Source organism: Brienomyrus brachyistius, chromosome 3 (genome assembly GCF_023856365.1).
Source record: "Brienomyrus brachyistius isolate T26 chromosome 3, BBRACH_0.4, whole genome shotgun sequence".
NCBI lineage: Eukaryota > Metazoa > Chordata > Actinopteri > Osteoglossiformes > Mormyridae > Brienomyrus > Brienomyrus brachyistius.
The window spans coordinates 34,804,204-34,830,138 of NC_064535.1; the positions used below are offsets into that span (position 1 = coordinate 34,804,204).

General features: G+C 50.3%; 2 protein-coding genes across 2 annotated transcripts; one reads left to right on the top strand and one right to left on the bottom strand.

Annotated features, from left to right (window-relative positions):
* Nucleotides 1-23: 23 nt before the first annotated feature.
* Nucleotides 24-2,935, top strand: LOC125738362 (toll-like receptor 6). The gene has a single exon (XM_049007238.1). It carries the CDS (start codon nt 24-26, stop codon nt 2,454-2,456), a length of 2,433 nt encoding a protein of 810 aa, XP_048863195.1. The 3' UTR covers nt 2,457-2,935.
* Nucleotides 2,905-24,503, bottom strand: b4galnt3b (beta-1,4-N-acetyl-galactosaminyl transferase 3b). Its single transcript, XM_049007237.1, has 20 exons — nt 24,050-24,503; nt 19,095-19,150; nt 18,814-18,885; nt 16,583-16,678; nt 16,291-16,381; nt 14,752-14,852; nt 14,335-14,402; nt 13,727-13,805; nt 12,430-12,496; nt 11,802-11,945; nt 9,012-9,121; nt 8,690-8,778; nt 7,970-8,052; nt 7,100-7,862; nt 6,589-6,851; nt 6,345-6,498; nt 6,143-6,215; nt 5,706-5,859; nt 5,226-5,352; nt 2,905-4,647 (listed from the first exon to the last, which is right to left on the bottom strand). Exons 1-20 carry the CDS (start codon nt 24,180-24,182, stop codon nt 4,548-4,550), a joined length of 2,823 nt encoding a protein of 940 aa, XP_048863194.1. The 5' UTR covers nt 24,183-24,503; the 3' UTR covers nt 2,905-4,547.
* Between the last annotated feature and the right edge of the window lie 1,432 nt (nt 24,504-25,935).

The following is a 25,935-nucleotide window of genomic DNA, read 5'->3' on the forward strand; positions in this document are numbered from 1 at the left end:
TTGCTTTGTTTGCCCTTAGTCTGATGGCACTGATAGCAGATGGAAGGTTCACAATGCAAACAAGCACAGAACTGACTTGTTTCACCCTGGCAAAGGCACAACTGGACCTATCCAGAAATGGCCTTAGAAAGGTGCCACCTAACTTGCCCATGAACACCCAGTACCTGGATCTGTCTTACAACAACATCAGCTCTCTAAATGGAGACGACCTGGAGGACCTGCCCAACCTCTGTGTACTTAAGCTCGCTCATAATGGCCTGGAAATCATCTCACCCTTAGCCTTCCAGCGCAACCCCAGGGTCCAGGCCCTTGATGTCTCCTACAATGTTCTGAAGATCATTCCTGACTTGAATCTACCGGATCTCAAGGTCTTAGACCTCTCTCAGAACCTCTACAATTCATACAGCCTGGGGAGGTCTTTCCAGAATCTTCTAAACCTCACCTCCCTGGGCCTCGGAAGTTCTTTGGTTAAATCTATAAACACATCTGACTTTGCTCCACTCTGTGCTATCCCTCTGAAGAACCTGCAGCTGGGTGCAGCAGCCGAGATGAGTCACTTTGAACCTGGCTCTTTCACCTGCTTGCCAGCATTGCAAGAACTGACACTTCAAATGTCATTCTGTGAAAAACCATTGATATTAGGAGATATCCTTCGAGACTTGGACAGAATCCATGTTAAGAGTCTGACACTGAAAAGATTTGTTCCAGACCAGTGCAATGTCACTAGCAACCTTTTTGAGCAGTTGAAAGGCATGGAGCACCTGCAGAACATCACCTTTACGGACACCTTCTTTAACAGCTCTGTTTTGACCAATGCAGTTACCAATGTTATGCAATCCTCGGCCGAGACCCTTTCCTTCTTCAACATCACATTTGCCCAAGACAAACCTGACGGCGTCCAAATTCATGATCTCCCAGGATACAATAAGACAGTCCGTCTCAGAGTATTGTCATTTCACAAAATCCACCATCACCAGTATTACTTTCCATTAGTCAGTGTCAACGTGAGCTTGTTCCCTCACCTAACTCACCTGAAGTTCTCTGGCACAGGGATGAGCATCATTCCTTGCAACTTGATCTCAGCCCTACCATCCCTAGAAGTGCTGGATCTATCAGACAATGTTCTGCACAACCACGGGCTGTGGTGGTCTGCCTGTTCCTCCCCCGAGGGGTTCCCATCCTTGAAGCAACTCTACCTTAGAAACAATCAGTTCAAAGATCTTCAGTTCATCTCCAATCACACCCATGAAATGAAGCATCTCAACACTCTGGACCTGAGCAAAAATATCATACAGCTTAGTAGAGCCAAGTGGTCCCCACAACTCACAAACCTTTCTCTAAGCAACAATCTGCTGGAAGATGCTGTGTTTGATTATCTCTCACCATACATGCAAACCCTCAACCTTTCACAAACAGGCATCACAAAGTTGACCAGTGATTCCATGTCACAGCTGCCTGACGTAAGGCACCTTTTTCTGAGCTTCAACAACATCAAAGACTTACCTTCTGACCTCTGGGCACCAAGTTTGGAAGAGCTGCATGTGGATCACAACAACATAAACATCTTTCCTCAAAGCTCTTTCAAGGGGCTGCTTGGACTCCGGCGACTCAAAGCCGGCAACAACCCATTTATCTGTAACTGTGATTTATACTGGTTTGCAACCAGCTTCAACAAAACAGTATTAATTGACTGGCCTGAAGACTACACTTGCTCTGCTCCTACCGATCTTGCTGGAATGACATTAGAAAAATTTCATCCAAGTCGAATGTCTTGCGATCCATGGCTTCGAGGTGTCGTAGGAGTGACAACCACTATCTTACTCATGGCGGCCATTGGGCTGGTGTTCTATGTTTGCGATGGCGCCTGGTATCTTCAGATGCTCTGGGTGTGGATGAGAGTGAAGCAGAGGGGAAACCAGAAAGCTCAAAGGCTGGGCCAAGTCTTTGACTACCATGCCTTCATCTCATACAGCCAGAAGGACAGCTGGTGGGTGGAGTGTCAGCTGGTTCCCCACCTTGAAAGGGAAAACTTCAAGCTCTGCATCCACGAGAGAGACTTTGTCCCAGGTGACTGGATCATCGACAACATCATTAGCTGCTTAGAACGTAGCTCCAAGACACTCTTTGTGCTCTCCCAAAACTTCATCCAGAGTGACTGGTGCACCTATGAGCTGTTCTTCGCACAGCATCAGGCTTGGAGCATCCAGCAGGATTCACTGGTCTTCATTCTGTTGGAGCCCATCCCAATAAATTCCCTCCCCAGAAAGTTCCTAAAGCTGAGGAGCCTGCTTTGGCAGCAGACCTACTTGAAGTGGCCGAATAACGACGGCCACAAGGAGAAGATCTTCTGGGCCAGGCTGAAAAGCCTGCTGCAGGCATCCAACCCGAACACGGTGCTCAAACACGTGGCCAGGGAGATGCTAGATGTGTGTCCCCTACTGAAGGACACTGATTAAGGTGTAACATCTAGCTGCTTCTCCATTTTATTTTTATGACATATCTCACTCAAGCAGGAGCAGACCTATACTGTACCGAGGACAATACATTTGTAAAGACTGCAACAGTAAATCGTCACGCTTTAAGTCTTTAACAGAATCAGTCCCTGAAAGATAACACTCTTTTATGGCTGGCTTTTACATCAACTAAGTGTGAGCACCTAGACCTCACTGTACACGGAATGGTGTAACTTACGCCAGGGACGGAGCTTTTCATAAGATTACATTTACAGATTTGCTTCTTTCTTTAACGTGTAAAAAATGATTCTTCCTGTGTAAAAACTGTACGTGTTTAGTATCCTGTGAGTAGATCCTCTTTTGTAACTTTGTTTCATAAAGGGCACACTTTTAATGATTATTCAAACAAGCATCTGTTTTTATAGTTCAAATGCAAATGTCAGTTGTTCCACTGAAAATAAAAAATCTACATATGATTTTCATGAACTGTGTTAAGAATTGATTTTAAGTACACAAATACCAATTTCACAGAAATCAGTGTAAAATCACAGTCACTACGGAACCAGCCAGGGAGATCGGTATTTTTAATGGCTGGTCCGAATTCAGGGGCTGCATCCCCTGAGTATCGTCGATGTAGCCTTTGGAGGTTGTGTCCCTTGAAGGTTCACGCATGGAATCCTGGGATTTCTAGGCCACATTTGAAGGAGCCTTCGGAATGGGACAGCCTTGCTGCACTGCTGTGATGCATCGCTGTGATGCATTTGGTCTGTGAATGAAGCCTTAGCAGACTGCAGCCCCTGAATTGGGACACAGCCTACCCCTGTTTCCTTACAGTCACAGCCTTCACTCACTCAGTAAAAAGTGTTAAGTAGCAGACATACAAACAAATGGAACCCAGGGTTCCAGGCGGCAATATGTCCCCCATTTAAAAAACAAAGGAGTTTCAACGGTCATTAAGACAGAATGAGTAAAAAAGGCAAAATTTTAAAAAAACTACAATGATTACAATGAACAAACTCAGTAGTTCGCTGTTGGCCCAGCGCTGCCCAGCGGCGAGGGACTGCCTGTCGGCGACTCTTGGCTCAGCATGGCGACATTCATCGTATCACCAGAACCTCGGAGCCACGTCACACAGAACAGCATCTCTGTATTGTCTTCATAGGTCCATTCTTTCTGTTATTGCTGCTGAATAGATTTTGCAAGAATGTTCTGTGGATGTCTCTGTGGACCGCAGGCACAGCCCTGCAGACCATCCACCGTCTGCTCAGACCTCCCTGCTCTGACGCTCCTCAGGTTATCAGATGCTTTGCTTCTGCGCATTTCTCATTTTTTCATTTTCATGTCATTTCTATTCAGTTTCCAGACCTCAAACCTCTTCAGTGTAAATAGTAAAGGTTTGTGCTTCTTCTTACACAAGCACAAACAAAGAAACTCAAATTAAAAAAAAAAAACAAGATAAAACTTAAAAAGCAGTAATGACCAAATGCATTTAAAATCACTACAGGCAAAAGTAACCAAAGCAAATCATTTGATATACACTCTCCATTCCAAACAATCCTGAAAAAATACAGCATTTAAATTTTTCAAAGACATTATAAATGAATTAATTTCATCTCCTTCTGGCATCCAGCCTTGAAGCAGGAACACCAGCAAAGTGGTACCCAATCTGCACAGTGCCCACTCTATTCATTTCATTGTGAAACAACACTTGGGAGAGAGAATCGAATGTAAACAGCTGAGTCATTAGTTGCACTGACGACACCCCAGAACACCCCCGGCAACCACGCGGTCACCTTTTACTGCATTTTAACGTAGATCACACCCAATAAGGCAAGCTGAGGAAAACCCTGCAAGATATACAAAAATCATCATACTTGAATTATGAATTATACTCTCTTACTGTCTCCCTCAGACACACACACACACACACACACAATAATCATGGCACAGATGCAGCCCAGACCACAGTGAAAGAGTCTTTGGAGGGTGGGAGCCTGGCTGGCCCCGCCCACTCAGGTACTCATTGGTAGATGGACAAAGGAAGGCAGAACACATAGAGGGCATTATAGAGTGGTACTGCACAGCTTATGTGGCTCAGAGGATCTTCCTGTTCCACATGCCTCGTTTGGAGTGGTAGTAGTGCAAAAAGTGTCGGAGGTAAATGCGCTCCACTTCAAGTCCAGTCTGGAGTATCCTGCGGGGAAGAGGAGTGAGGGACAGGAGTGAGACGCTCGTCAGCAAAGACCCCGAGTTTCAGGCATGTGCTGGTCACTCATTCATGAGCAGGCCGGGTCACACTGGGGCTGTTAAGCTGATCTAACCCAGTGGTCTCTCTCTGTGCTGCAGGGGCGAGAAGCTTGACCCTAACACTGCGGCACAGCTAGGAGCCCAGTGGACAGGAACAGAACCGACTGGCCTGAAAATCATTACATTTATTTACGTGGCAGACGCTTCAAGCTAGTGCCAGCCGACATCCATGCAGCGCCCCTTGGCGAGCTCCATCGCTGGTGCCCCTAGTCTGAGAAAAGTCGGCTTGCTTGCTCAAAAGACGCTATTTCTGCTGTCTGACCAGCACTGCTTTTATCCGAAGCCATGTTCGTTTTTATGAAAGCAGGATCATCCAGTCCTTGGAGAAGTTGGGAATTTAGGGCCTTACTCAACGACCCAACAGTGACATCATTCGGGATTTGAGCTGGCAGCCTTCTGATCAGGGTCGTAGCGCCTCAAACTGCGGAGCCACACATCGGCCTACAATCCACTGGACCTGCTCACCGGTCCAGTAGCTCCCAGTCCTCCCCCCCCCAGCGGTCCCGGAACTCCTGGGTGTTCATGCCGCCTGCCGCGTCCAAGTCGGACTTGTAGATGCCGAGCAGCCCAAAGCCGTTGACCTCCCAGAAACCTGCAATCGTTGCCAGAGAAAAGTGGTGAACGATCTGTGCTCCCTACCAAAAATACGGGCACTGGGGGAGCCAACCAGGGATCCCTACTAAGTATATAGCCAATGGGAAGTGGGACTGGTGGGTAGTGTTCTCCAATCAGAATAAGGGATGGAACACACAAAAAATAGAACCAATTAGGAATGATCAGATTTAATTTTTATTGAAAGCCATCCATATTTCATTATAAATAAGTGATTAAGTTGGTCAGTTTGTCTATGACAAAGAGAAGAGGAAGGAACTAGGCAAATGTAATCTGAAATGTAACCGCTGCATGAACTGAGTGATGCTCCCAGAAAAGTGCCACCCAACCTACCTCGAGGCTCCGTGGGCGTAGCCCCGCAGTCCAGCCGCATCACCACTGGTGCGAAGGCCATCTTGCCCTCCACGCAGTGCTTGCGGATGCTGTCGACGATGGATTGGGGGAAGTGGATGTGCAGGTCACACAAGAACACGATGCTGTGCTCGTCCTGCAGGGTCAGCCGGGGTAAGCACCTCAATTTTGGCGTACACTTTCCCTTAAATCTGCTTTCTGTAAGTCTGACATACATTCACACACGGTGACCCATGCCAGGGCGTGGTCTAGCCTCTGCTCTGTCACGCCTAGAGCAGCTTTCAGGCCTTGCCGTGATCCCAACCAGGACATGCACTTGAAAGTTGGATGGATATTTATGGCCATCTTGCATTTCCAAAATTTAAGAGAGTGTTAGACACGTCTGGGCAGAGGTCCATGGACTCTGTGCTTCTACTTACATCGATCATATTTATCCCAGCCTGAAGTCCGGCCGAACGCTCAAAGTTCCCAGTCAGCTTTGTGTACTGGTACCTGTGGGACAGGCCAGATGATCCGTCAGACACGACCTGCCACCCAGGGCAAGCAAGCAAAGAACCAGTGACATGTTCAAACTGACATGACATGTTGGATTCAAACCAAAGCCAAGCTCACCAAGCTCACCTAGGCAAGGAGGAGCCCTTGAGTGCCAGCTCAACATCCATATCTGTGCTGTTGAAGTCGGAGATGATGACGTTGAAGTTCTTGTCCTGGGTAGCTCTGTACACCTCCTCCATGTCCTCGATAAACCTCTGAACCCATCGGGCCTGATTCTTCACTGCAAAGTTGGGAACATGGAACCCTTGGGAGTTCAAAAGCAACAATGCTTCTCACAACCCGGACCCTGCTTCAGTCCCATCATTCTCACCTGGGATGACAAAGTGGACGGTGGCCACCGGGTTCCAGGACAGGCCCAGTGGGTGGCAGAGTACCGGCTCCAGGTGGCCCAGCCTCGACCTGGCCCTTCCGTCTGCCTGGGGAGTCGATCTAACCTGGATCAGATACACGTACCGGGACAGGCGAAACGTGGCCCCACTGTGGTCACGCACCTCCAGCTCCAGCAGGTAGCGGCTGCCCTGGACGCCATCCAGCCTCTTCTCCACATTCAGCACACGCAGCAGAGAGAAGCGCCTGGGAAGAGCCCGGGAAGCCAGAGCACCCTCAGTGTCTTACCCGATGTCAGAGGACTTTCAGATCTTTCAAACATTTTTTAGTGTCACAGTGAATCAGAACTTATTTCAGTCAGGACAGGCCTGACAGAAAGGATTGGTATGCTAACACACACACACACACACACACACACACAGACACACAGACACACAGATAGACACACAGATAGACACACAGTTAGACACAAAGCCATGGCTTGCCCTTCCTACCCCTGGTTCTTCTGGTTGACCTTCTCCATGAAGGCTCCCACCACACGTAGAGCTTCCTCAGGGGGCAGCAGCAGGTTCCCGGTTACGTTGCAGCTCAGGTTGATGCGATCGGAACGCAGTGCGCGATGGTCCAGCTGCTTTATGTCGAAGGTGCGTCGCCAGTTCACCTTGCGATCGATTTCGTATGATGTGTAGGTATTGTGGTGCGTGTCATCATCTCTCGGCCCTCCACCTCTCCCCATCATGACCCTTTGAACATCTTCAATGATTCTTCTCCCATACAGCCAGGGTATCTGTTGAGCTCCTCGAGGGACCCTGGAGGTCACTGGTATCCCAGCACCAGTTGGGGACACAGCCTCGCTCCCACTGGAGTTATACGTCTGGTTTGGAATGCTGTTCGGGTTTTCCAGAGCTACGCCCTGACCCAGATGAAGACGGACAACAGAGTACACTGGAATGCTCAGCATTTCAGAGTCTTTCTGCTGCGGTGGTCTGTCAGTCCACCTCTCATTTGAGACCCTGTGACCCAGCTGCGGAATCCACACAGTGCTGGTGGTTGGCGTCCGTCCCAAAGGGGAAGGCCGGGGGGGCTGAGTCAGCCTTCGCTTCCACCTGAGGATGAAGTTAGAGCTGCTTCTGTCACTGAGAAAGCTGACGGGTCTGGTCCGTGTCTCCTTGATGACTGTCACTGGAGAATCCTCCAGGTCCATCTCATCAGGCTCCCGCCTGCTCTTTGTCCCCTCAGAAACACCCAATCCTACAGCTAAATGGGAAAACAAAATCACTTCAACGTTATCACACTACTGGTACAGAAATGTACATTTAAAGTCTGAGAGATTGGCATAAAGGTGTCGAGGCCCATTTTCCCACCTTGTCTTTTCTTCCATCGTGAACCTCCTTCAAACGCATCCAATTCTGGGTCATCGAATTTCACATATTTAGAGAATCCAGACCTTCCAAAGTGATTCTGAGGTTACTGACAGTTTGAGGTGAGTGACAAAATCTTACAAACCATTAGAAGTGGATATAAATGCAAAATTACTTTGCTTAATCAAGTCTCTTACATCTGAAAGACAACCCATAAAACATTTTTATTTAGCAAATGACTGGAAATGTTGGAGACCATCTCTGGAGACCCTGGTCGCCATCTAGTGGTTTATCATAGCACTACAAATTAGAAGAAAAACATAAACCGACAAACACTGTTACTACAAATTACTATTAAAATTGTTTGCATTTAATAACAATCCCTACAATGATTTTCCAGATGGGGGGGCACAGTGGTTTAGGGGGCAGCCCTATTCCCTCATACCCGCAGGTGAGACCGAAGTTCTAAATTTGCCCGTGTTGTGTGCTGTGGTTTCCTCCCACATTGCAGACATGCAGTTTGGTGTTTCCGTATTGTGTGTGTGTGTGTGTGGTGTGTTTTGTCCAGGATGGAGTCCTACCTTCCACCCCCTGCTCACTGGGCAGGCTCCAGTATCCCTTTCCTGTGGGTCTATCCAGGATAACTGACTGGATGATGGGTGAATCTTCCCTACAACCTCATTGCTATAGCGAGCGGACAGGAAGCCAGGCCAGCACCCTCACCTGTCAGTGTTGTGGTAGAAGCACTTGTTGTCACTCTCCATGTGGGTCAGCCGCGTGTAATCATTGGGGTAAACATAGGTCATGTGGATCTGGCCAATCAAACATAAGACTGTGGTCATTATCAGACCCTTGTCAGAACAACTGGTCAAAATGTCCTCTAATAAAATTTTTATTGACTAAGGCCTTTCTTAGGAGTCTAACTTTTTGAGACCCTTGTAAGTGGCGTGGGCTGTAAGAAATGTAATGAACCAATCAAAAGGTTTTATTGTAAGCTAAAGTGGGGTGGGGTTAGGGTGGGGGAGCACTGAGAGGTCTCACTTACAAACTTCAGGCCCTGGTACCTCAGCAAGGCGAACCCTTGGATGAGGTAGCTGGGTTTGTAGGAGCAGGTGGGCAGGACACCTTGCAGGAGCTCCTCGTCCACCAGCGGCACTGACAGGACAGGAAAAGGGAGGGAATAAATCAGGGGCAGGAAAGGGGGAGGGAAGGAAGCAGGAACAGGAAAGGGGGAGGGAAGGAAGTAGGGACAGGAAAGGGGAGGGAAAGAAGCAGGGACATGAAAGGGGATGGAAGGAAGCAGGGACAGGAAAGGGGGAGGGAAGGAAGCAGGAACAGGGAAGGGGGAAGGAATGAGGCAGGGACAGGAAAGGGGGAGGGAAGGAAGCAGGGACAGGAAAGGGGGGGGAAGGAAGCAGGGACATGAAAGGAGGATGGAAGGAAGCAGGGACAGGAAAGGGGGATGGAAGGAAGCAGGGACATGAAAGGGGGATGGAAGGAAGCAGGGACAGGAAAGGGGGATGGAAGTAAGCAGGGACAGGAAAAGGGGATGGAAGTAAGCAGGGACAGGAAAGGGGAGGGAAGGAAGCAGGGACAGGAAAGGGGGAGGGAAGGAAGCAGGGACAGGAAAGGGGGAGGGAAGGAAGCAGGAACAGGAAAGTGGAGGGAAGGAAGCAGGGAATGGGAGGGAAGGAAGCAGGAACAGGAAAGTGGAGGGAAGGAAGCAGGGAGAGGAAAGGGGGATGGAAGGAAGCAGGGAAGGGGAGGGAAGGAAGCAGGGACAGGAAAGTGGAGGGAAGTAAGCAGGGACAGGAAAGGGGGAAGGAAGGAAGCAGGGAAGGGGAGGGAAGGAAGCAGGGACAGGAAAGGGGGAGGGAAGGAAGCAGGGAAGGGGAGGGAAGGAAGCAGGGACAGGAAAGTGGAGGGAAAGAAGCAGGAAAGGGGAGGGAAGGAAGCAGGGATAGGAAAGTGGAGGGAAGGAAGCAGGGAAGGGGAGGAAGCAGGGACAGGAAAGGGGGAGGGAAGAAAGCATGGACAGGAAATGGGAGGGAAGGAAGCAGGGACAGGAAAGGGGAGGGAAGAAAGCAGGGACAGGAAAGGGGAGGGAATGAATCAGGGACAGGAAAAGGGAGGGAAGGAAGCAGGGATAGGAAAGGGGAGGGAAGGAAGCAGGGACAGGAAAGGGGGAGGGAAGGAAGCAGGGACAGGAAAGGGGGAGGGAATGAAGCAGGAAGAGGAAAGTGGAGGGAAGGAAGCAGGGAAGGGGAGGGAAGGAAGCAGGAACAGGAAAGTGGAGGGAAGGAAGCAGGTAGAGGAAAGGGGGATGGAAGGAAGCAGGGACAGGAAAGTGGAGGGAAGGAAGCAGGGAAGGGGAGGGAAGGAAGCAGGGACAGGAAAGGGGGAGGGAAGGAAGCAGGGAAGGGGAGGGAAGGAAGCAGGGACAGGAAAGTGGAGGGAAGTAAGCAGGGAAGGGGAGGGAAGAAAGCAGGGACACGAAAGGGGGAGGGAAGGAAGCAGGGAAGGGGAGGGAAGGAAGCAGGGACAGGAAAGTGGAGGGAAGGAAGCAGGGAAGGGGAGGGAAGGAAGCAGGGACAGGAAAGGGGGAGGGAAGGAAGCAGGGAAAGGGAGGGAAGGAAGCAGGGACAGGAAAGTGGAAGGAAAGAAGCAGGGAAGGGGAGGGAAGGAAGCAGGGACAGGAAAGTGGAGGGAAGGAAGCAGGGATGGGGAGGGAAGGAAGCAGGGACAGGAAAGGGGGAGGGAAGGAAGCAGGGACAGGAAAGTGGAGGGAAGGAAGCAGGGAAGGGGAGGGAAAGAAGCAGGGACAGGAAAGTGGAGGGAAGTAAGCAGGGAAGGGGAGGGAAGGAAGCAGGGACACGAAAGGGGGAGGGAAGGAAGCAGGGAAGGGGAGGGAAGGAAGCAGGGACAGGAAAGGGGGAGGGAAGGAAGCATGGACAGGAAAGGGGAAGGGAAGGAAGCATGGACAGGAAATGGGAGGGAAGGAAGCAGGGACAGGAAAGGGGAGGGAAGAAAGCAGGGACAGGAAAAGGGAGGGAAGGAAGCAGGGATAGGAAAGGGGAGGGAAGGAAGCAGGGACAGGAAAGGGGAGGGAAGGAAGCAGGGAGAGGAAAGGGGAGGGAAGGAAGCAGGGAGAGGAAAGGGGGAGGGAAGGAAGCAGGGACAGGACAGGGGATGGAAGGAAGCAGGGACAGGAAAGGGGAGGGAAGGAAGCAGGGACAGGAAAGAGGGAGGGAAGGAAGCAGGGCCAGGAAAGTGGAGGGAAGGAAGCAGGGACAGGAAAGGGGGAGGGAAGGAAGCAGGGACAGGAAAGGGAAGGAAGCAGGAACAGGAAAGTGGAGGGAAGTAAGCAGGGAGAGGAAAGGGGAATGGAAGGAAGCAGGGACAGGAAAGTGGAGGGAAGGGAGCAGGGAAGGGGAGGGAAGGAAGCAGGGACAGGAAAGGGGGAGGGAAGGAAGCAGGGACAGGAAAGGGGGAGGGAAGGAAGCAGGGAAGGGGAGGGAAGGAAGCAGGGACAGGAAAGGGGGAGGGAAGGAAGCAGGGAAGGGGAGGGAAGGAAGCAGGGACAGGAAAGGGGGAGGGAAGGAAGCAGGGAAGGGGAGGGAAGGAAGCAGGGACAGGAAAGGGGGAGGGAAGGAAGCAGGGAAGGGGAGGGAAGGAAGCAGGGACAGGAAAGGGGGAGGGAAGGAAGCAGGGAAGGGGAGGGAAGGAAGCAGGGACAGGAAAGGGGGAGGGAAGGAATCAGCCTTGAAAAATTAGCCTCAAGCAAACCCGCCAAATGAGGCCCCAGGGACCAGGAAATCCAGACGGGGGGGCTCACTCTGGTATAGAGAATCGCGGGGGTCGTCCCGCAGCATGTCAATGCCGAGATGGCCGGGGTGGGGGACAGGCAAGGGGGAGCGCGGGTGACTGGCGGGCGACAGCGGAATGTGACCCACTACATTCATCTTCAGAGCCGACTCATCTGGGAATGCGAACAAACAAGAAAACATGCAGTACATGTGTCCCGCAGACATGCACCACAGACTGCAGGTCCGCTCACACTCGAAGAATCACAGACAAGCTCCACCAAGCTCTCTCAGCGAATTACACAATTTGACATGGAGGTCACAAGTCATTTCGGCCGTGTAATCTCATCAAGATACATTCCAGTCCTAAAAGGCTTAAAATGCCAACAGAAAATCAATCCGATATGATTCCAAAATAACCAGTTAACGTAACTACAGATCTCATTGGTCCCAAACCAGTACAGTGAACAGTAAAGTATCATTTTAGCTACAAAACAGGACATGAGATTTCTTGCACGTGAGTTTGCTAAAGGGGACTTTGGGATATCAGAATTGGGACCAGCTCACAGTCCCGTGAAAACCTTCGAAAGCTGCATGGTGTGAAGACATCTTAAGCCATATCCACTGACTGGAGGTGCTCACTCCGCTTCAGGAACTTACTTGTGTAGAGGGAAATGTACTTCGAATCGATGACCTTGAACCCCCATCCTGCTTGGTCGAGTCGCCACTGGGGAAGGTGTCACACAAGACAGGTCACACAAGAGGTTCAGGTGAGCCAGCCATCATAATGTGCAACGTCTCCAGCGAAGGCATCTTCAGTCGCTGAGGCACGTTCAATGTGAGGCGGATCTAGAGGTGGCAGGTGACTAACAGAGGGGAACCTGCATGAACACAACCCTGCGCTGTGTGGCTCCACCACCAGGGGGCAGATTAACTCATCTGGGGGCCCGAGGCTGACAAGCCTGACATCAGCATGGACACTCAGATGTTAAGTAACCTTAATGTTTTTCCCAAAGTGGGGGGGAGGGGTGCTTGCGCTACAGCCTGGCATATTCTATGAATTAATCCGCTTGCCTAGCACTGATGCCTGAAGGTGAGCAGACACTGGTCACCTCACAGATACCAGGCGCTTGGTTACAGCCAACAGCCTCCTGACCTTCTGCTTGTGTAATTCGGATTCTGTTTCCTTTCACAAGGCTGCAGCTTAAAATCATCAAAGTTTCTCAGAGGAACTAAACACTGTCACCAGGACCCAGCACTGTCTATTTACATTATTCATCAGAACACTTTTATTATCCCGGAGGAAATCACGTTTATCTAAAGCAGCACACATTTGTTTTTGAAAAAGCAGGGACTGGGTTCTGATCCCAGGTACAGCATGCTAATCCTCTGAGCCTGACACCAATCCCCCAGGCTGGAGGCACAGTGCCACTAGGTATTCCCTAACCATGGGGGGCGGGGTTTCCAAGATTCTAGACGTTTGGTGCAGCACTTCCTGAACAGCTTCTTGAGCCTGACAAACGGCCTCAGATGTAAAATGCAGGCCTGTCAGCCATTTAGGGCAGTCCACAGCTTCACCAGCACCCTGCAGCCTATCTAACAAAACAACAGCAAGATGTGTGGCGCAGGCTGACTGCAAAACCTCAGCATGCACAAGGAATTTCATGCCACAAGCATAAGTCGACAGGAGACACCGAGAACCAGGCAATCATTGAAGCAAGTCTTCATGAATCCACCATACTGAAGGGCGCTGGCAATGAACTGCTGAACACACACAGGGCTGCCTGCATAACACAGGATTACTCAGGACATCGTATGACACCACAGCTCAGCATGAACAATAAGCCCACTTTCATGCTGAGAAGTTCTCTGGTCAGCAGAAAACAGGCTGGCATACAGGGCAGACTGAAAGGTGAGCTGCGCTGAAGACAGCAGGTGGGGAGATGAAATCACTTACGGCAACTTCCACATGGTCCGTGCCTTTGTCGTTCTGTTTGTGGAGGATCTCAAAGAAATAGCGTTCCTCTGCCCTCAGCCTGAGAGGAATACAGCAACATTCGGTCAGCGTATCCAGGAGGCCTCACCCTCACCAGGACACTCATTGTCTTATGCATTTTTTGTACTGGTTAATTTGGACTGGTTTCATTTAGGTCCTGATCCCTGCACTCCTGTTGCCATAATGAAATACATTCCAGTAGCTCATGTGTAATCCATCCTTGTTTACAGAGAGATCTGTCATCTGTACCGTGTATCACGGCAGACACTGCAGCCACACCTCTGCCTGCGGGATGCCTTCAAAACCGGTTCATTTTACCAGATACGCTACAGACTGCGAGTGGGGAAAACGTGAGAGCCCAGAAACAGAGAAATACACCTTCATGCGTCTGAGATGTGTCCCAGCAGCTGCTCCCAGTCCTCTCCCTGTAACAGGAATCCAGCCCTGCCTTTCCCTGCAACATGACCCCCTATGCCACCCCTCCCCCCCACCATCTTCCTTTGATCAAAGCAGAGACCGTTAAGACTGCCTGAGTTTTATGGCTGCGGGCTCGGCGGCTGCCAACTCACCGGATGGGGCGGGACACCTGGCTGGCATATTTGTCAAACTCCCCCGGGGCGGCCCATTCCGAGCCTGCCTGCGAACATCCCACAGAGAGGACCTTCAGACAGCATCCTTCTCGTTGTCATGACGACAGTCCACGTTCTGTCTATCCTTCGTGTTATTTTGTCTCACGAAATACAAATGGGACAGTGGGACCTGCCTCAACTTAGAAAGAGACCTAAACCAGTCGTTTGTCTCACATACAGTCATGTGACAACACAGAGCTGCAAACACGAACAGGCGCAGAGGAAGGAACAGGGAATCACAGGGCAGTGGGCCTCAGTCGACATGCCTCCTGTCACAGTCTGAGCAGATAGGTGCTGCTCCGGGACAGGTGTGAGTACACAGACTCAGCACTTTCGGGATCCCGCTCGCACACTCACCTTGCCCACGAGGGCCACACGCTGAGATCGGATGGGGGTGTGATCCAGGCTCAGCCAGAATTCCGAGTTGTCGTCAGAGGCCACAGTAAACAGGTACTCGCCTGGATAAGACAGATGGGAACGTCGTGAATATGACCAGCTTCACGTTCCTGCTGGTCTCCCTGCACCACCCCCCTCCGCAGGAACGCCAAGGGGGACTCCAGCTAAGGTGCGGCTTATGTCTGGCTCAGAATGACTGTCAGCTGGTTTTATGGGGTACTTGGACTTGCTGGTGCCTCATTCCTGATCCAGTAACTGGATCGTGGATTAAAACGCTGTTCTGAGCACTAGCTGAGCCTCCGGGGTTCAATCAACCCAGACACACCCCACTCAGTTTATTTTTACTTCAGCTCATTGCAAAACAACCACTTTATTCTTCACATTCACAGCTGCCGTCATCAGGACCCTTGCCCTGCCCCCCGTTATGCCTGGGAAAAAAAATCTTCTTGTTCCACTCCCATGTGATTCCAAGGTCCCTGATCACTGCTCACAGTGTCATGACCTGCAGCGTCAAATTGCCGCGTCATTTAAAGAGAATGCAGCACGACTCTGCAGGCCACACCATCCGGAGGCCACCGCATGTCATCGAAGTGTGAGCACAGCCCTGTTCTGTCTCACGGAGATATCATTACACATTTATGTGTGTTTTGCAAAGCCACATGGGCCTGCAGTGAGATTTTCGGTCAGGTGTTACGCCCCTGTCACGGTCCATCATCACCATAGATCCTGTCAGTGTGCCCTAATGGGAGCGATGGTGGTCATGGGGGTCAAGCTAGGATTCAGCGAAGATGGCTACGGAGATCAATCTGGAATTGAGCAAACGTGGCTACAGGGATCAAGCGAAGGTGACCAAGGGGACCAAGCTGGGATCAAGCGAAGGTGACCATGGGGATCAAGCGGAGGTGGCCACTGGGATCAAGCTGGGATCGAGCAAAGCTGACAACAGAGATCAAGCTGGGATAGAGCAAAGCTGACAACAGAGATCAAGCTGGGATCGAGCAAAGCTGACAACAGAGATCAAGCTGGGATCGAGTGAAGGTGGCCACGGGGATCAAGCTGGGATCGAGCAAAGCTGACAATAGAGATCAAGCTGGGATCGAGTGAAGGTGGCCACGGGGATCAAGCTGGGATCGAGTGAAGGTGGCCACGGGGATCAAGCTGGGATCGAGCGAAGGTGGCCACGGGGATGAAGCTAGGATCAAGTGAAGGTGGCCGCTGGGATCAAGTGAAGTTGGCCACAGGGATCAAGCTAGGATCAAGCGAAGGTGGCCATGGGGATCAAGCTAGGATTAACCCAAGGTGGCCACAGGCATCAAGTTGGGATTAAGCCACAGTGGCCACAGGGATCAAGCAAAGGTAGCCCTAGAGACCAAGATGGGATGAAGCAAAGATGCCTATAGGAATCAAGACCGACAGAGACACCACACATAGAAGAGGATTGTACAGAACTGAAAATCCAGATTCACGCCTCTCACAAGGGATCCCACCTGCCAGACTCACCGTCCACATAGGGGTGCAGATAGCCAAAGATTCGCAGGCCGTAGTTTCTCCAGCCAGGAGCTACAGCCAGCTTTCGGACTGTCGTCCTTGACTGAAAATGACAGGGGAGACAGAAGCACCAGAACAGTGTGGGAAACATCAGGGAAATTCAGGGAAACATCTGCATGGTGGGATGACACATCCATCCATCCATACATCCCTTTTTTAGCAATACCACAATGGCAGCAAGTATAAAATGATGAGTTCTGACCCGTGGAAAGCTGCAGCCAAGACTGAGTGTGGCAGGACTCACGTGTGGGTACAGTGGGTAGAGCGGGTTCCTGCGCAGCTGGTCGGTGGAGCTGCCACACCAGTCCTCGAACACGTGCATGTTAGCCTGACCTTTGTACTGGGGGCACAAGAGCAAAGTTGCCGCTCAGAGTCAGTTCCTTTGCACCCAACCCGAGATGAGGAACGTCACTGGGGGGATTTGCGTGAAAGGGGGTATACACCCTGTTATCAAACGACGTACAAGTGAGGGACATTACAATCCTACGGGTAACGAGAAGTTCTAGGCATAAGTACAGCTATGCTATAGGCTTAGGATATATGTCGATATCGTTGGCAGACTTGACTAACGATACCACTTTGAAATGCTAACCGTCAAACACGCCTGCACTGAAGGAAAACAAAGACTGTGACCTAGCTGCAGCTGTAAGACAGCTGGGATGTCCGTGGTTAAACTGTTTTGGCCACAATCTCCACATTTCTGTGACAAGTTCTCTGATTACAGCCAGCGTGAAAAGCTCCACGGTTTTTCGGTACAGTTTTTTCATGTAGCTGCAAAAGCAAAAAGATTCTCGGACAAGTCAAGTTGAACTTAGCCTGCCAGAGAATTCACTTATTACAGTCAGGTGTCAGTTACATATTTAGTTATCAGTGTTCTATAGTACTTTGTTACTACTTAAGTATTATTTTGGCAACTCCGTAATTCGACTGGTTATTAACAAATTAGCAACTGTCACTTTTTCCAGTTTTCCAATTACATGATACACTTCCAGTTCACTGCAGAAACTTACTTACTGAGCCCCTAGGGGACATGGCAGAGGGGAACATTTAATGGGATGAAGAAAAAACACAATTTTGCAAGTTACCGTTCATAACTGCACTTTGTCCGTTCAAAGTGTAGAATTGATAGTAACTATAAAACTTAACATAGACGTGCCCAATAAAATATGCTTTAAGAATCAGACAACTCAATGCACACATTCAACTTTCAGATTATGTACTTTTATTTATTATTAATATTATCTATTCACCATCAGTGACTGTAAGTGAGCGACACCTATTGAATGTTTAGTGCAGATGTTGTCATCTTCCTGGCAACGCGGGTGATCGTTGGGCAGGCGAGCGAGCAAAGAGCAGGCAGGCAAGCGGGATACGGGGAAAACAGGGATTTATTTGGAGACAAGAATGGACAAGACGGAACACGGGAAAAGACGCTCACCAACATCAATGACGGACAAGGGGAACAGGTCAGACCAGGACTTAAATACACAGAGACTAATCAAAGTAAGCAGACAAAGCTGGAGACGATCAGGGAAGCACACGTGGGTAATTAGGGGGCGTGGCACACTCGAGGAGCGGACGAGCCGGGCATGACAGATGTGAACATTGAAGTATTTAAAATTCACACATAAAGAAATGTGGACCTGAATGGGCGTTGTTTGTCTGCTCTTGTTGTAAGACGCAGTAGGAAATCTGAAGTTAGAATTTAAAGGTAACTGTAGCGCTGCAGTGTTCGGATTACTTGGGTTTTTGCACCAGTTAACTAGTTTTCTGTATCAGATGCAATCTCACCTACTAGAAATATCCGCAACATCAGCGAAATAATTGAAAGCCATACAGAGGCAAGCAGAAACAGAGTATGAAGCAGCTACATATTCTTACATTTTTGCATAGGCGGCATGTAAGAAACGTCATTAACATGCCCACTTGCTTGCAGTGAACTCTCTGGAAAATTTCTTAAGGGGCTTAAGAGGGACATCAGCTAAATGCCACCTTGTGGACAAATTCTGCAATTTTTCGTGGATGAGTGATGCTTTTACTTTATTTTTTTTTTAAAAAGTAATGTAAACGATAATATCGTCTATCGCGATATTATTAAAAATCATTTTGTTGAGTCTGAACACTGAATATCGGCCAACCCTACTAGGCTGAGCTTCCAGTGAGAGACCAAATACAGCTGTAAGCAGTCCAGGGATAGGAACTACAGAACACAACAGCGTAGGAGAGCGTGCAATACTGGGGGACACAACTTGATAATACAAAGGGAAATGGCTATTTATAGGGGGGTGAATGCAGCCAAATTAAATACTGGAGGCAGGATCAAGACATCCGATGTTCTAGTTGCCTAGATACACCTCATCTACAATCTGAACCAATTATTTTTTGCTTTTCCCTCAAAACATTTTTGTGAAAGAATAAGTTCCCGTGATGACTGACATCAAGAAGATCCGAACGTCTGAACTGGAGCTGCTGTACCTCAGGATTCCAGGGTGGGGTTACGTGCATGTGGCTGCTGTCCATCGTTGCTCCTGGATAATCATCGGGACCCTGTGTGGGGGGAGTGAGAGTGAGAGTGAGAGAGAGAGAGAGAGAGAGAGAGAGAACAGCAATGACAGGAAGGTAAGGATGCAACAACAGAGCTGCATGTAACCGAAGCCACATCTCTGAGCAAGCAGACTCCAGGGGAGGGACATAACCACAGACTGCAGGGAATGGCATGGAGGTTCACACCCACACAGGGGCACCACACAGCTTACCGCTGCTCCCGCTCCATGCCTGCAGGGGCTCCTGCCACCAGTGGAGCGGATCGGATCTGCAAGACAAACACAGGGCACAATGCTTCTATGACCTCAGGGAAAAAAGTGCTCAGTTTTCCACACAAATACGAGTCGTAAAACTTGTCACCTTGGCTTTTTTGTTTAATGGGTCCACTTTAGAAATCTGCCAGCTCAGATAAAAAAGGCTTAAGTGAAGTGTCCCAATTCCCAGGATTACAATTACATGATACACTTCAGTTTGTTAGCTGGTGGGGAAAAGGCAGACTCTCCATGTCAGGAAGAACGAGACAAGTCAGAATTCCGCACTCAATTAATCCCAACGGCAGATGTCTAAGTCCGGGAACTCCATGGATTTTAATGTCACTAATTACAAATTACATTGCTGGCTACAAACAAATAAACAAATAAATAATTTTATATATTAATATTTCAATATAAATGAATACCGTTATTTATAAATAAACCGCACAAAAAACATTTGTAGCCTGAAAACAGGTTTAAAATGGAGGGCTGGAGCCTTGTGAATTAAATTCTACTTATAACCTTAACTGTTTATTTGTGAGTCAAAGTCAGGGTTACCTAGCACTCAGGGCAGGGTGCATCGCCCCCTGCATGTCTATCTAACACGTGTAGCTCTGGGATCTGGCCAGGCTGCCTCCTTAGGCTTTTTATCGCCAATCAGTATATATCTTAATCAAATTCTGTTTATACAAAGACGGAGACAAAGGCTAACCCTTCCCAAGAGAGGAATCTGGGACTTTTAAAGGTGGGCAGAATAAGAAGGGGGCAACCTTATCATTAGCCAATCAGAAATTTTGAGTCAATGAGTGACAGGAGAGATGGCACTCCGGGGGCCAATCAACTTTCAGCTGGGGTTAGTGCCACTTTGGCCCCACCCTTGCACAAACCCCTGCCCCTCCCCCTGCATTCCTAACCCCTGCCAAAAAACTTTTAATGTCACATAGAAAACTGTCTAAATGTTTTGTCAAAAATAACACAATAAATAAGTGTTTCCATAAAATACATACAAATAACAACATGCTCCATTTTCTTTTAAGGCGCATTTCCTTAAGTGTGCGACAACAACCTAAATAACTCCTCCATCCGCCCATCACCATCTGCCCATCTGCGTGTCGCCATGCGCCCATCGCCATCCACCCATCACCATCTGCCCATCGCCATGCGCCCATCGCCATCAGCCCATCTGCGTGTCGCCATGCGCCCATCGCCATGCGCCCATCACCATCCACCCATCTGTGTGTCACCATCTGCCCATCTGCATGTCACCATCTGCCCATCTGCATGTCACCGTCCACCCATCTGTGTGTCACCATCCACCCATCTGCATGTCACCATCCACCCATCAGCGTATCGCCATCTGCCCATCGCCATGCGCCCATCACCATCCACCCATCTGTGTGTCACCATCTGCCCATCTGCATGTCACCATCTGCCCATCTGCATGTCACCGTCCACCCATCTGCGTGTCACCATCCACCCATCTGCGTGTCACCATCCACCCATCAGCGTATCGCCATCTGCCCATCAGCGTGTCACCATCCGCCCATCTGCGTGTCACCATCCGCCCATCTGCGTGTCACCATCCACCCATCTGCGTGTCACCATCCACCCATCTGCATGTCACCATCCACCCATCCGCGTGTCGCCATCTGCCCATCTGCATGTCACCATCCACCCATCAGCGTATCGCCATCTGCCCATCGCCATGCGCCCATCGCCAGCAGCGTGTCACCATCCGCCCATCTGCGTGTCATAATCCGCCCATCAGCGTGTCACCATCCACCCATCTGCATGTCACCATCCGCCCATCAGCATGTCACCATCCACCCATCTGCATGTCACCGTCCACCCATCTGTGTGTCACCATCCACCCATCTGCATGTCACCATCCACCCATCAGCGTATCGCCATCTGCCCATCGCCATGCGCCCATCGCCATCTGCGTGTCACCATCCACCCATCAGCGTATCGCCATCTGCCCATTGCCATGCGCCCATCACCATCTGCATGTCACCATCTGCCCATCAGCGTGTCGCCATCCGCGTGTCACCATCTGCCCATCGCCATACGCCCATTGCCATCTGCATGTCACCATCAGCCCATCTGCATGTCACCATCCGCCCATCAGCCTGTCGCCATCCACCCATCTGCATGTCACCATCCACCCATCAGCGTATCGCCATCTGCCCATCGCCATGCGCCCATCGCCATCTGCAGGTCACCATCCGCCCATCTGCATGTCACCATCCGCCCATCTGCATGTCGCCATCCGCCCATCTGCATGTCACCATCCGCCCATCTGCATGTCACCATCCGCCCATCGCCATCCGCGTGTCGCCATCCGCCCATCTGCATGTCACCATCCGCTCATCTGCATGTCACCATCCGCTCATCTGCATGTCACCATCCGCCCATCGCCATCCGCATGTCGCCATCCGCCATCCGCCCATCAGCGTGTCACCATCCGCCCATCTGCATGTCACCATCCGCCCATCTGCATGTCACCATCCGCCCATCGCCATCCGCGTGTCACCATCCGCCCATCTGCATGTCACCATCCGCCCATCTGCATGTCACCATCCGCCCATCTGCATGCCACCATCCGCCCATCTGCATGTCACCATCCGCCCATCGCCATCCACGTGTCGCCATCCGCCATTCGCCACCGCCCATCTGCATGTCACCATCCACCCATCTGCATGTCACCATCCGCCCATCTGCATGCCACCATCCACCCATCTGCATGTCACCATCCGCCCATCGCCATCCACGTGTCGCCATCCGCCATTCGCCACCGCCCACCTGCATGTCACCATCCGCCCATCTGCATGTCGCCATCCGCCCATCTGCATGTCACCATCCGCCCATCGCCATCCACGTGTCGCCATCCGCCATTCGCCACCGCCCACCTGCATGTCGCCATCTGCCCATCTGCATGTCACCATCCGCCCATCGCCATCCACGTGTCGCCATCCGCCATTCGCCACCGCCCATCTGCATGTCGCCATCCGCCCATCTGCATGTCACCATCCGCCCATCGCCATCCACGTGTCGCCATCCGCCATTCGCCACCGCCCATCTGCATGTCGCCATCCGCCCATCTGCATGTCACCATCCGCCCATCTGCATGTCACCATCCGCCCATCTGCATGTCACCATCCGCCCATCGCCATCCCCGTGTCGCCATCCGCCATTCGCCACCGCCCATCTGCATGTCACCATCCACCCATCTGCATGTCACCATCCGCCCATCAGCGTGTCACCATCCGCCCATCTGCATGTCACCATCCACCCATCTGCATGTCACCATCCGCCCATCTGCATGTCACCATCCACCCATCTGCATGTCACCATCCGCCCATCGCCATCCACGTGTCGCCATCCGCCATTCGCCACCGCCCATCTGCGTGTCGCCATCTGTCCTGGCCGGGAGTCGCCACCCACCCCCTCTAAAAGCCCCCCGCCTAGCTCCCTGCGAATCCCAGCTGTCCCTACTAGCGGCAAATGTCTTCTCCATCCCCTCCCCTCCCCTCACAGCAGCAAATGTCTCCCCCCCACCCCAAAGAGCAGAACTCAGACTAAAAAGTCAAACCAGGCTGATAACTTCGTAGGCCTGGGCTGCTGGTTTTCACAACCTGCGAGCATGGGGGGCCTAGCTGGGGTGTGCAAGGGATACAACTTCATTATTTAAATACAAAGGGGGGGTGGGGATTAATGACTCCAGCCCAAACATTGGATTCCTGTGGCCCTGGTGGGGGCAAACACACCTCAACAAAAAACAGAAACCCAGCATAGCAGTAGAGCAGGTTTACAGGGGTATGAGGGTGCGAGAGAAACACTTAGCACAGGAAATACAGGCAGCAGAAAGTCTGGCAGGAGGGCCGGGTGTCACGGCAGGGGTGCTCTTTAAGGAGCTGCAGGATAACAGGACGTTGTTACCAGCACACATGCATACAAATTCAATGCAAATACAGCACAGAAAATAGCGTACAGATTTGCCTACGGCAACCAATGATAATGTTTAGTTTCACAGTTGAAACCAGATCCATCCTGAATAGTCCCTCATAACTGTCAGCACCCGTAAGCACACCACCTCTGGCCTGGGACAGCAGCCTCCCTCCTCAGTTAGAGGAGGGTCCGAGCCCCTCTGGTGTAATGGATAATCTCCTGTATGTGGAGTTACCTTAAGTCATTAGCGGCCTGACACCCCACAGAACTGAGGCCGGAATCACTGCTTTCCTGCAGCAGGTCTGACACCTTCAAACAATCCTGTAAAAAGTGACCGTGAAGAGGCACTTCCCCCAAATCAGCGGCAGCCAGTGACACCCAGCCGTCCATCTCTTCATTTTAAAGTCTGAGGACTCACAAATGATACTGTCCAAGCAACATGCATTAGGCTGGTCTAATAAGAAAGGATTTATAAACACGGGTAATAACCTCATGGCAAGGAAGGCTTAAAATGCTCCTGACATTTATATTTGTATACTTCACGTTATATCCAGTGTAAATTGAGACCCCCCATAGACCCCCATGCATAAATAAACGAATAAAACAAAACTAGCGAATATAACGAAAGTCTGAAACAAACACAATAACACGTGAATTATTTTAAATAATAATAATAAAAGCAAAATAAGTATGTGGTACAAGTAACGTTCTACTTTTTAATGAAATGATCTGAGATGTTAATCCTGCGATGATTACGGACCTCAAAGGCGCACATGAGCCACACTGCACATTTCTGCCCGTTTACATTGCAGCACCTTACTCGCAACCTTCCTCTGCTTTCACGCGAAACCTGCTGAAACGGACAGCTCCAAAATACCATTTTTAAATGCACGCTTTCCGCCGTTTTAAATGCCAAAATGCAGCCCGGGCCAGGGAGCGACAGCGGGGGGAGCGCATATACTCACGCAGAAGACGGTCCCATGTGCTCCCGGCCGCCAAGCGCTGGTACCCGGCCAAGCCCGCAAACGCCAGCAGCGCCGCCAGCACTAAGCACTTGCCCTTCCGTCTCAGTTTCTTGATGGGGAGAAAGGACAGCATCTTCCCCCAAACTATTGTAAAACTGCCTTTTCCCACCAATACGTTACTAACTCCCTCCACCACCCACGATGACTTTTTCAGTTTCTGTACTTCGCCGATCTGCCCATTTTAACGCCGTTTTCTTAACCAAGCGCTCCGACTAACTTTTATTGCTGATCCACACGCCTGTCCTGTCAATCGGAGCGTCCCTCTACAATAACCCCAACCACCTATAATAACCCCAACCCCAACATCGCCGCGTCTACGGTCACTCACACCGCGGTCTAGTCAATTTGCAGCTTCTGAAGGCCGGGGGAGGGTTCTCAAACGGGAACACCTACAAACGACTCCTCGTTAAGGACGCACACGTGCGAACAAACGGGAGAGCGGAGGCATAGCAGTATTATTCAAATACTAGAACGATATTTCTGACAGAAGGACAGGCTTTGTTTCTATTGCACAACATAAGATAAAATTACTTCCTTCTTGCCTACCGTTAATCCAGCACAAGGTGGGGGTGCATATCTCTCGTTCATTTATTTATTTATTTATTTATTTTTAAATCATTCCTTGGGTCCCCTTCACCTACACACAGCTTTACCACACTATGTCCACTGTTATGTGAAAAGCTACAGGGCCAGCTGTCCTGCGAATGGTACCATTTTGGGGGTCGTGCGGGAACCACTCCTGTTGTTTCACACTAAAGAATCTGTATAGCCTCCAGCACTGTGAATACAACCCAAGGAGCACTGCATAGTCGCAGAGGGGTTGGTGAATGAGACGCAAGGACTGTGCTGCGGTTTGTGGTCCTGCAGCATTACAGAAGCGGGAAGGAAGACGTGCAATTATAGGAATACAAAGGAATTCCTGGCAGAGGACCTCACAATGTTGGCAAAAGCACATTGTTCAATTAAACCGCAGACCCATTTAACTGCAGAACAACTCCCCAGTCGAGTTTATCAAGGATATAGGCTTAGAGATACATCCTTAATGAGATTAAAGGGGAGAGATGAGTTCGCTGGAGGGAATGCTATCACAACGATAGGCAAACAGTCTGTCAATACACAGAGCAGGTACAGTTGCTTATTGTATCTATGACATCAGGTAGCATACAGGTCAGGATATTTAAATTAACAGTTTTATTAATTTAAATAAGGTGCATACGTCAAGTGATAATGATTTCCAAGGCCCTTGCTGCTTGAGTGCGGCACACAGCTAACGACCGGCTCTCAGAAGGAGTTTTTCAGAAAACAAGCAGCTTAGCAAAATCCAAGCAGATCACTCGGCAGCTAAAGGGAAGCGCCTGCGGCCTACATGATGTCAGACAAGGATTTGTTGCTGGACAATTAAGTAAGATGATAAGTTGATTTGTCCAAATGTTTATTTGCTGGAGACGAGTGAAGAAACTGGATGCGGAGACCTTGCCCCAGGCTGGCATGATAACCCTCCCTCGCACGTGCTCCAGGCTCAGCAGAGCAGAAGCTGCAAACAGCCGAGGTCGGCCAGTAAGACCCACGGCCTTCCATTGTTTCCAAGGACTGATTGGGTTTCTCGTAGTGTTCAGGCTGAAACCACGGGGTCGTGTTACTGACTGGTCGTGGCTGCAGAGACATGAAACGGGGGTCGACTGGCGTGAGCGATAACTGCATTTTCACCCAGGATATTCTGGAGATGTGTGGTATGGCCAAGGTTTAAGCTTAAACAGATGTTAGGAGCTGGATATTACAGATGGCGCAGAACTGACAACTTCCAAATACCACTGCAGACATTATAG

Bases quoted from the DNA above. Each gene is read 5' to 3' on its own strand.
- LOC125738362 (XM_049007238.1), top strand. From the start codon at position 24: ATGGCACTGATAGCAGATGGAAGGTTCACAATGCAAACAAGCACAGAA.
- b4galnt3b (XM_049007237.1), bottom strand. From the start codon at position 24,182: ATGCTGTCCTTTCTCCCCATCAAGAAACTGAGACGGAAGGGCAAGTGC. The intron at 18,886-19,094 runs GTAAGCTGTGTG...CCCCCCACACAG, and splicing joins GGCATGGAGCGGGAGCAGCG to GGTCCCGATGATTATCCAGG. The intron at 6,216-6,344 runs GTGAGCTTGGTG...CCTGTCCCACAG, and splicing joins AAGGGCTCCTCCTTGCCTAG to GTACCAGTACACAAAGCTGA.